This window comes from Gymnoscopelus microlampas, assembly GCF_963454915.1.
Source record: "Gymnoscopelus microlampas genome assembly, chromosome: 12".
NCBI classification, from domain to species: Eukaryota; Metazoa; Chordata; class Actinopteri; order Myctophiformes; family Myctophidae; genus Gymnoscopelus; species Gymnoscopelus microlampas.
In genome coordinates, this window is record NC_139949.1 from 30,899,311 (window position 1) to 30,911,480 (window position 12,170).

General features: G+C 42.3%; 1 protein-coding gene across 2 annotated transcripts in view; it reads left to right on the forward strand.

Annotated features, from left to right (window-relative positions):
* The window catches only part of gria3a (glutamate receptor, ionotropic, AMPA 3a), a 92,652-nt gene that overhangs the window by 17,315 nt on the left and 63,167 nt on the right, over window positions 1-12,170 (forward strand). For both annotated transcript variants that reach the window (XM_084074744.1, XM_084074743.1), the window contains exon 3: window positions 880-1,119. In XM_084074744.1, the coding sequence (XP_083930870.1) occupies window positions 880-1,119 (240 nt within the window). The remainder of the gene's footprint in view (window positions 1-879; window positions 1,120-12,170) is intronic.

A 12,170-nucleotide genomic window follows, 5' to 3' on the forward strand; every position in this document is an offset into this window, starting at 1 on the left:
ACAGATGGCAATAGATAAGGCTTGTTGTAAATCTATTCGTTTATAGTGTAGCACTAGTAGCACAGCCCTGCGGTATATGGACGAAATAAATAAATAACGCTTGCACACTTGTGTTTCAGGGTATTTGTCCATTAAGAGCTGTGGCTAATGCACTGATTCCCCCCATTATTTCTAGTTGATTAGCCGAGCAGTTGCATCTAGTCCAAGGGGAAGTGAAGGGCACCGCCAGAGCATTGCCACAGAGAGCAGCACTTGCCACTTAACTCGGCACAAACACTGTTCAGGGGCATGCCATCAGCATAGCAACATCAGGGACCACATGTGGTCCTCAGGGGCTCCGCCAGGGTCCCCTGGGTGCCACAGGCGCACCGTTGCTCCAATCCACACCAGACTTGGCACAAACACTGTTCAAAAAACCTAAATTGCACACATATGGGGCACTATAGCAGCGTTACAGCAGTTACACATCAAATGGCCATAACTCGGTGACCATTACTCTGATCAGCGAAATATAGGGCTGGATTAGGGTTAGGTTTAGGGTTAAGGCTGCACAACGGCCTGAAAGTCTAGTTTATTGAAATGTACTTTGATTCATTGCATTTGAAGCCATTATAAATTCTCTCACTTCTCGATCTCACATGCATAATTTGACTGTGTTTCCATCGATTGTTGGCGCCCAGTACATAATGGTATTTTTAAGCATTAAATATAATATAAATTCAACAAATTTACAAACATGAACCCTGGCAGTGGCCTTGTGTGTGACTTCTTCCAGCGACTAATTGAAGTCAAATGACCTTAAGGGGTTGTATGTTGTCGTGACTGTCCCTGACCTGGAGACTGATCTCTCTCTTTCTCTCTCTCTTTCTCTGTTGCCAGTCTGCTCCCAGTTCTCACGAGGAGTATATGCCATCTTTGGCTTTTACGACAAGAAGTCCATGAACACGCTGACCTCTTTCTGCGGGGCTCTGCACACCTCCTTCATCACGCCCAGCTTCCCCACCGACACTGACGTGCAGTTTGTCATCCAGATGAGGCCCGGTTTGCGATTAGCCGTCCTCAGCCTCCTGGCCCACTACAAGTGGGAGAGGTTCGTGTACCTCTACGATACAGAGCGAGGTAAGAGCGTTGATACTTTGTCATAAGATGGTGTTGTGCAAAATTGTGAAATTAGCTGATTTAAAAGTGTGTGAGCTTGTAGATTTGCTATTTTCACTATTTTTGAACATTTCTGAAAATGTTTTACAATTTTAGAAATCTTTTGAAAATGCTGACACAGACACCAGATTGAAAGTGGCTACTCGACCCTCACTTCTAGAGTTCAGGCCGCTTTGCGTTTTCAGCCCTCACACAGGTCATATATGGAGTACCCTGAGGTCATCAGTATATGCCCATATATGGCAATGCCCATATATTGAGATCTCTGTATCTCTGGCCCGATTGGCGTCGCCCGATGACCCATTAGCCAATTTGAATATAGGATATATCGTATATATATATAACATTATACTGTATATCTTCACTGTCTGGCAGAAACCTTGTATCTCCATATTTAAATCTACTTTTCCTGTAAATTAATGGCCTACTTCGTCGCAAAAGTAGTGAAAATAGCCAATCTACACATTTTTTGGGGGTGTTTTTTAAGTGAAAGTGTCTGTCTGTTGGTTTTATAAATATTCAACCAATGATAGCTACATATTGGATCCATCGGGAACACAGGTTCTGTCTTCCATTTCCCGAAAAGTAACAGTTTTGGACATACAAGGTTTCCAGACAGCAACGAGTATAAGCATTTTCATGTTTTTATATCTGCCACCCATGTCGAGGATGTCATCAGTGAAAATGGGGACAATGAAAAGTAGTGCATGTTCTCTACCATTAAATCCCATTCTGTAATATGGAAATCTGTCATCCTTGATCCTCATGCAAAGAGGCCTAATGCCTTGTAATCTATGCCACCAATGATCCTAAATGGCCTCATCACTGAACGCTGCTTTTACAGCCAGCCTATTGCTCCCTACTTCTGTGGACTTCGTCAGACACAGGTGCTGCTGAGCCTGTGCTGTAGTTTGACTTTGAAGCTCTTCAAATGCTTCTAGTGGTCTGTAATCCCGAACGGTCTCTGACGATCACATAGCTCAAATTGCATTATTATAAAGACAGAGCACAGTATCCTGTGTCTTCTGTTATGTTTGATGGCCCACTGCCCTCCTGATGCAGCTCCACTACAGGCAGGTGCAGATCTTCATACCCCTGTGACGGTGCGTTTTAACAGCGGGCAACTCTGGGCGATGCCGGGCGACATCGGCCAAAAAGATAAAGAAAATCCATCTTTCATCGCCCCCCCCGCCCACTTCGCCCGATCGCCGGCTCTCATAGACTTTCATTATATTTTGGGCGATGTTGCCCGGCATCGCCCGAGAGTTGCCCGCTGTTAAAACGCACTGTGAGGGTCAACATCTGGAGAGGCCGAGGGTCAACATCTGGAGAGGCTGCAGTAAGACGGAACACAAATGACATAACAAGCTGTCCATGTAAATGATGGCCCATAGACAGAGGGAGAGGACGCAGGGTTAGCATCAGAATTATACCAGGAAGAAGATAAGCCTAATTGTTTTAAACAAAAGTATTAATGTTTTAATTGAAGTTTTGCAAATAATGTTTGAATTAAAATGTTGCGAATGTCTCCATTTGCAACATTGCCCTTATTCTTTATTTTGTTGTGTCTTCCTAAATCATGTTTGTTGTGTTTGACATTATTCTTGGTTTATGAGCAGAAGGGCCTGCTGCTATAAATTAGATCATATTTTTAATTCACAAAACAACCATCTATAAAAGTAAGAGCTTTGTTTCTTCAGTTCACAGAATATCATTATACTTTATTATTCTACTTCACTGTTCTATCTACTCACTGCTGTCCACACATGAAGGTGGTTCACACACACTGCCAACCCCTGAGTGTAAATTTAACTCTGAGAGATAAAGTAACACTCAGGGCTTTACAGTTCATAGACATTAGGCACAGTTGTGCTTTCTTTTAACAGATTTTCTTGATTATTAGTTATTTAATGCTCTATTATTGTGTTGTACACTATTTGTTTCGTTTATTGCTTAACCTCATTAAGAAAGTGGCCATTGCTTTCAAAATGGGTGAGCCCTTGGTTCCATTGATCTGGGGCCTGGGCTGCATGTCTGTTTCTGTGGCAGGTCCCAGGAGCTGTTAATTGGATGGCTGAGTGTGGTGGAGAAAAAAAAGTGATTACAGAGTTTATTGTCTCTCCTGGGCACAATCAACCTTCCCCATGCACCCCTGATCTAGACTTTATAGCTTTGCTTGACTGAGATTACTTACTTACTGACTGATATGGCCTCTTTCATTTGCTTGCCTGGGCTGGAATGCCACCATCTGCAACACTCTGCCCATTTCCACAGTGGGACACAGTGTAAACACAGTAGTTTAGGATGGTCTCCTACCTGCTGCACAGCTCGTGTTTGCTGAGAGCCTATCTGCCAATCCTTGGGTCTTCCTTGCATGTCAAGGCTGTAGCGCAATCCAATCACCATTATTCAAAATGTCAGCTCAATCTTTGGGGGCGGGAGGCCCTGGGAGGGCGCTGTGGTTTATGTGAGTGTTGACAGATTGAACACAACAACGTTGCTTTGCTGTTGTTGTGATTTATTTGTGGCACTCAACAGGTTAAATATATGCCAGGTTATAATAATTTCCTGGCTTGTCTCAGACTGAAATAAGTAGTGAAATTGAAAATCTATTACACTTGCCATGGATTGTAGAATTATAGACTCAGGGCCATAATGTTAAATCCCTTTCTTAACACACACTGCATTGTGTAATATGGATATTTGTCATGGCCCCAAGGCCCCAATTGAATGTGGACTTCAATATAAAATAGATATTCAGATCTTGACCTCTATATCTAGACCACATGTGCAATGGCCTCGTTCCCAGCCTTTACTCATGTCAGAGGAGAAAAGCCTGGTCAGGACCCAATGCAGAGTTCATCGTACATATTTCTCCCGGAAACAATATTTCATACACTCGTTTCATTCACGGAGAATGTAAACAGATTTGTAAAGCCTCAACGTCATTTCCTTGGACGGTACTGCCGCCAAATTCAGGTGCAGCATTTGTGTCTTATGCAAATTCTCATGACAGTGAAAGCTTTTCCAAACAGGTACCATGCTTGCAGGTTCCACATTACAATGGAGCTGTACGGTAACTCACCAAACTAGTCTGCAAAATGAAGAGGATAATCTGAATTCCTGAGAGACATTCATTCATTGTGCTTCTCCCATTTTGTTTTATTGTTCCAGTCATAATCTAGTTCTAGTAGGGTAATTCACAAATGTGTGCGTGCGTGCGTTCGTGCATGCGAGCGTGCGAGCGTGAAATAGTGTGTTAGGCATCACATTGTACTGTAATAGCAATATTTTGCCATTATTTCCAGTTAAAGTTTTGCCATCTCACTATACGAACCCATCTCATCTTTACTGTATACTAAAGATAAAGGACACCTGTTCTTGCTTTGCTGCATCCTAATGGAAAAGGCTGCAATCGAACAACTTGAACAAACTGAACCTCCATTCTTTCTCTCTGTTCTCCGAGAGAGAGCCAAGGTGGAGTTGGGGGATCATTTGCATTTGGAGTGGAATCACACTACCCTGCAGTACCCTGTTCAGTTTGGTCTGATTAATTGCACAGTGCTAAATGTCTGCACGTGGCAGCCTAGCGTACAGGTTTATTAACATAGCAGAGAGAGAGAGAGAGAGAGAGGGAGAGGGAGAGAGAGAGAGAGAGAGAGAGAGAGAGAGAGAGAGAGAGAGAGAGAGAGAGAGAGAGAGAGAGAGAGAGAGAGAGAGAGAGAGAGAGAGAGAGAGAGAGAGGGAGAGGGAGAGGGAGAGGGAGAGAGAGAGAGAGAGAGAGAGGGGGAGAGAGAGAGAGAGAGGGAGGGAGGGAGGGAGACTGCATGTCTGTGAGTACCTCACTGCACCGAAACTTGGAGATGAACACATACAGTATCAATGAAGCCCTTGATGTTGATAGACGCTGTTTGATGTCCCAGACCTTATTTTAGGCCCTATAGGGTATGTTGTCTTTCAGCCACACTCTGGAAGTTGCACTAGTGTAACTTGCCTCACCTTTATGTCTCTTCTTGTTTTTTTTTGGAAGTTTCTGTTATGAAGGGCATAGCAAGATGGCAAAAGCCAGCAGTACTTTGATCTGCAGGAAATAAATTATAGAACTTTAGAGACAAACTTGTCCATGCCAATATGAATTCAAAACCAAAAATATACCTGGCTCTTGTGAAACCACTTCCTGATGATTGTAATATGTAGAGGATGTACTCATTGTAACAACATGCTTAAAGGTTATCAATTTACACATCCTTATTACTGGAAAGAAATACACTATGAAGGGTGTCATGACTTGTTAAAGTCCCCATGTTATTTGTAGTATGTTAGCATGATGCTACAGTATGATAAAGTGCCTTTAGAAAGTCTGGATTTCCTTTGGACAGCACAATAAGCTTAAACAAAGAATAGGAATAAGAATATAAAAGCTAAATTCTGAGAAATGTAAGAAATTATCCAGGTGCTCTACACTTAAGTGATTCAGTTGAAATTGACAGCATATACATTTTAGATTCTGTGGCGCTAAAAAAGATTCAAATAGAGGGGGACATACAATACATCCTATTATAATTCTAGTAACCTCACGGTGGTGGTGGTGGTGGTTGGGTGGTGGTTGGGTGGACTCTTGATCAAACTGCGCATGCGTCGTTGCCAGGTTTCGCGAGAGAAACAAGCAGCAAGGTCTATGAAAACGAGGCCAAACCACCAACATTGCCCTAAAGCGCTTACAATACGCGGACATGGCAACACCAGGCTGCAACATAGACCCCGCCCACTCTTTCAGTGCACTCTACGGCCGCTCGGATCTACACAGTACACACCAGACTTTTCAAAGCGAGCGTATGCGTTGTGCGTACCGTTTGTTTAGATTCAATTGATTATCAATGACACCGGCTACACGAGGCGCGCGGATACGTGCATCCCCCATACGCAGACTTTTAAAATAGGACTGGATCTAAAAGTGAGCGTGTGTGCGTCAAAAACTCTGCTGTGTTTCGTGTGTGTGTGTGTGTGTGTGTGTGTGTGTGTTTGCGACGACGGGGGGGACGGGGGGGAGTAGCATCGTGCCTCCGTGGTGTGTGTGTGTGGCTGGGGGGGGAGATGATCGCCCGTGTGTGTTCGCGACAGGCCACGGGCCGCATGGATGTACCGTGGTGTGTGTGTGTGTGTATGTTTTCTCATGCCAATAAAGCCCTTTGAATTGAATTGTGTGTGTTTGTTTTTGTGCGCGCTCGCGACGGCCGACGGCTCCGCCTGTTATATGCGCGGGTGTGTTCTGTGCCTCCACGACGGGATGTGCATCCGTTTGTGTGTACACACGACTGACTACACCAGTGGTTCTCAAACTTTTGCATGTCAAGGACCCCCAAATTGACACTTATTAGCCCGCGGACCCCCATTTGAAAAGATAAGCCAGGGACCCCAATAAGAGAAGGTTTATACGGCTTTCTAGCAGTGATTCTCAACCATTTTAATGTCAAGTACCCCCAGTTTGACATGTATTAGGCTACGGACCCCCATTTAATGGCATTTATACCTGGGGCCCGAATTTATATTATAAAATCAATGTTAATTTAACTCTGAGAGTGTGCAAATGGAACCAAATGGACACGTTAGGGTCCATTTGGTTCCATTTGTACACTCTCAGAGTTACAGAACCATAAGGGTGCATTTGGTTCCTATCCATCATTTAGCTGGGGACCCCCTGGAACTACTTCAAGTACCCCTGGGGGTCCCCGTACCCCACTTTCAGAACCAATGGAATACACAGTACAAACTCACTTTCGATCCCTGATAAACTCTCTGTTCTCAGCGCATAAGCCAAACTGCACACTTTAGCTGCTCATATTCCCCAACGGGTATGGTCTAGTATTATAAAACAGAGGTATAAACATACATTCAAAGGTTTGAATGACAAACCGCCACGGCAAGTCATGCTGTAGAATGTTCTTGTTACTAAGAAAGATTTAGGAATGCTGCAATATTGCAATATTACTTCTTATGGTAAATGCTTTAGTTGTTTCATTTTTGTTTTTGTCATTATTATGCATGGTTAAAGTGGGGATGGGGCAGCCATAGCTCCGTGGGAGAAAACACTGGTTCGCCTCCCAGCCCCGTCTATGTGTTGAAGTGTCAAAGACACTTATCTGAGCAGCCATCAGCTGGGTGAAACTGAATTTCCCCCATGGGATTAATAAAGGTCTAATTTACAACAGCAGTGTGCAGATTTGAACTTGCTTGCCTTTTTTTTGTATTTATGGCTATGGGAACGTGACTGTAAGTAGAGTTACAAATACATAGATAGAGACTATCTAAAGACTTTTTTTCTATCGATTAGTCACCCCATGGAGACTTGATTTCATGGATATTTTTTAGTTGTTGTCCCATTCCTAAGCCAATAATTTGATGACCAGCGGAACGGTATGTCCAGTAGGAGACACAAAGGAGACTACCGGAACCGATGCCGGTTAATTTTTGGGGTGAACTATCCCTTTAAATATAGGGAAAATAAATGCATATGGCAACGGGCAATGCCAGTGTAAAACTCAGATCAGTTGGTAAACCCACTGAGGATAAAAATTGATACAGACGGACGGACGGATGGACAGACAGACGGACAGACAGACTGGTCTTTGTTTTGTTCCTTTTTTTTTTTTCAACAATATGTTTATTTATTTTCTTTTTTTCACAAAGTATTTCAACATTCAATACACATACAATAATAAAAAGAAAAGACATTTACAATAAACCTTACAAAACAATCAATGACCAAAAACAAGAAACAAAAGAAAAACATACAATACAATGACATCAGCACTACTCCTCTCCAGATTCTTCCATTAAATGTGGCAGATTATTGTTTTCCATATATCGAATGAAACAACCCCACACCTCCTGAAACATTTCTTGTTTGTCCTTAAGTATATACGTGATTTTTTCTAGAGGTAGGCATAAAGACAGTTCTCTGAACCATTGTGCAATACTTGGTCTATCCGGCTTCTTCCAGGTCAGTGCAATTACTCTTTTTGCTTGCAAGAGACAAATATTTATGAATAATTTCTCATTGCGCTTTATTCTGTGTCCAACTGGATAGAGGCCTAGCAGAAAGAACTTAGGTTCTGGTACAATGTTAATTGAAAGTATCCTTTTTATTTCCTGTCCAATCTCCCTCCAAAAGTCTACTAATCTCGGGCATGACCATAAACAATGGAACAGTGTGCCCCTATCTTCACCACATCTGGTGCATGAGTCAGGGATATTGTTATTGAACTTATTAAGCTTCACAGGTGTGATGTACACTCTCATAAGCCAATTGTATTGAAGGAGTTTTAGGCGTGTATTTCCAGTCTGAGACTGAGCCAATTGACAGGCTGTACCCCACTGTTCCACTGTTAGGTCCTCCTGTAAATCCTCTCTCCAGGCATTGAGCCTATGCTCAGAGGATTCCGGAGAAAATGACATTAACAGGTCATAAAATTCTGATATTATTCCCCTTCCGAATGGATTTGTAACCAAGACTCTCTCTAACACAGATAAGGGAGGGGCCAGCATGGAGTGATCCTGGTTAGCCCTAATAAAATTCCTTAGTTGCAGATATTTGAAAAAGTGAATACGAGGGATATTATTTTTAGAAACGAGTTCTTCGAAAGTCAACATACTCCTATTAGCACCAAAAACATCCTTCAATTGCCCCACCCCCCTATCAGCCCATAATCTAAAACCCCCATCCGCTCTTCCTGGCACAAATTGGTTATTGCCCCAAATTGGGCTGAAACGAGAGAGGCGAGATGGTTCGCCCAGATATTTGTTTACATCGTGCCAGACAGAGATCATAGCTTTAACTATAGGGTTGTGCGTATTCTTTTTTAGGTTTTTATGGGTATCTGAATACATATATGTAGGCAATGGTAACTTCAAGGAACTTGACTCGATATCCCTCCATGCTGGCGCATTCTCCACTGTAAAATAGAACTTAAGCGTTCTCAATTGGGCTGCCCAGAAATACCACAACAAATTAGGACACTGTAACCCTCCCCTATCATAGGGTAAGTAAAGTAAGGACAAACGGAGTCTAGCACGTCTATTATTCCAAATAAAATTAGTAAACATTTTCTTGGTTCTAGAAAAAAAGTTTGAAGGAGGTGGTAAGGGTATGTTCTGAAATAGATATAATAGCTTGGGAAGAACATTCATTTTGAGTATATTGATCCTGCCAACCAAAGAGATTGAAAGATTTGACCATCTGTTAATCGAATTTTCGATTGTAGCTAAAATTGGGTTATAATTGGAGTCCACAATGTCTTCCAACCTTGGAACAATTTTGATTCCAAGATAAGTAAAAACATTTACTGATCTGAAATGGCCAACATGGATGGGTGGATTAGATCTTTCTTCCGGATTCAGAAGCATGATAGACGATTTAGCATTATTTACTTTATAGCCAGATATGCCGCCAAATGTTTCAATCAGATCCAGAAGAGCTGGAATAGAGACTTCCAAATTTTTAAGGAAAAGGATTACGTCATCGGCATATAGAGCTATACGGTGATCAAATCTTTCTATACTAATGCCTGTTATCAGAGCATGCTCTCTTACAGCAATGGCAAAAGGCTCTATTGCGATCACGAACAATAGAGGTGACAAAGGACATCCCTGTCTACAGCCTCTATTGATCTTTATCGGCTTAGATATAATATTGTTGGTGAGTATTTCTGCATACGGGTCATTATACAAGAGACGTACCCATTTACAAAAGTTTTCCCCCAAACCAAACCGGCCAAGGAGCTCAAACAGAAAAGGCCACTCCACCCTATCAAAGGCCTTTTCCCCATCCAGAGCCAAAAAGGCTGTGTCTGGCGCCCCCTTCTGGACATGTAATATATTCAATACCCTCCTTACATTATGAAAACCCTGTCGGCCCACTATAAATCCATTCTGGTCATCTTTTATAATTTCAGGTAATAGAAGTTCTAATCTTTTTGCTAAGATTTTACAGAGTATCTTCAAATCTGAATTTAATAAGCTGATTGGGCGCATATTTTCACATTTGTCATTTGGTTTACCGGGTTTTGGTAGGAGTGTAATGAGGGCGCCTCTTAGAGTAAAAGGCAATACCCCTTCCTGAAATGATTCAGAAAACATGTCCAAGAGGGGTTTTGATAATTTGGCCACAAACTTTTTATAAATGTCTATTGGCAGACCATCAGGCCCAGATGCTTTTCCAGATGTCATGCTACTTATTGCCTCTGTTATCTCAACCATACTCAAACCCGCACCCAGTTTTACACTGTCTTCCACTTGAATTTTGGGAATAGTAATGTTATCTAAAAAGGGGCTTTGATCCAATTGCTCTTGGTTTGACTCGGAACTGTATAATTTACCATAATAACCTCTAAAAGCCTCACTTATTTGAATCGGGTCTGCTACCGTCTCCCCCATATCATTTTTTAATATGGTGATAGTTCTTTCTGTTTGGAGCTGTTTAATACGCCAGGCCAGAACCCTGCCAGACTTCTCACCCTGATCAAAAATGGTTTGTTTGAGTTTTAACAAATTAGCTGCTGCTTTGGAAGCGGAGATTTTAGTGGAGCGGCTAAATGCTTTTTTCTGGCAGAATCTTTCAGTTGATGATAAAAGCGTGAAAATTGGCATGAGCAGTCTCCATGGGTCACTTGACAAGAATATTGTCTGAGCCATTTGTAATTTCAAGATGGCGGCCATTTTTCAAGATGGCCGATACCTTAGTGGGCAGTTAAGTGATATGATGGTTTATTTGGTGATACAAGCATGAAAATTGGCATGAGCAGTCTCTGTGGGTCACTTGACAATAAGCCACCCACAGCTACTTGAAATTTCAAGATGGCGGCCATTTTTCAAGATGGCCGACACTTTAGTGGAGCATTTAAGTTATATAATGGTTCATTTGGTGATACAAGTATGAAAATTGGCATGAGCAGTCTCTGTGGATCATTTGACAATAAGTCACCCACAGCTACTTAAAATTTCAAAATGGCGGCCATTTTTCAAGATGACCACCACCTTAGTGGAGCAGTTAAGCTTAAGAAATCATTTAGTTGGTGATACAAGCATGAAAATTGCCATGAGCCGTCTCAAAAGGTCATTTGACAAGAAACCGCCCACAGCCACTTGAAATTTCAAGATGTCTGCCGTCCGCCATGTGGATCCTTAAATGATACCTTTTCTCATAGAAATGTATTGGGTTCCTCAAAAAGCTCTGTCAAGAGAGGTTGTTTGACTGTGTTTTGTCTGACTCCTCGCCCACAAGCTGTCCAGTTTGGTAAAACCTGTCAGGAGTTGCCTCCCACCAGCATAGCTCTCAGGGTTCACTGAGGTAGGCTTACACAAGCTCCCTTACCACGACAAGGTAACAGTCACAAGGGAGGATAATATATATATATATATATATTTTTTAAACTAACAGCCATTACATGTGTCAAATAGATACTAAGGGGTGGGGAAACAAAAAATAAGATGAATAAATTAACACAGTTGTGGTGCTGATAAGCACAGTTGTGGTGCTGAACGGACAGTGCTCCAAAATTATGAGCAATGGCTAACACTGAATGGCAATAGCCACGGAACCATGACAAACTATACTAAGGAACTAAACTGAAAATGTGCTTCACTGTTAGATATGGCAGTGGAGGGTAGTGGAAGCAATGTTACAAAGTAACAACTGAAAATTACACAGTAATAGACTAGATACAAAGTAAAACATGATGCGCCGATGTGGCGAGGGGAAGCCGAGCCATAGGCCTACACTTGAAAACACAGAGGACAACGGGGAATAACTCTGGCAAAATAAACATGCAAATAGGTTCTAGCAGGGGCAATTACATAGGCATGTGAAACTGGGTCCATATCTGAAGCACTTACACCTTCCAGTACATGCCTTGGTGCACCCACATTTGGTCAACTCCCAACAACTCTCCGCAATAGGTGGAAGTGGAGTCCAGAAGACTTTCCACTTCTCGTCCTGTTCCACCCATCCCCAGTCA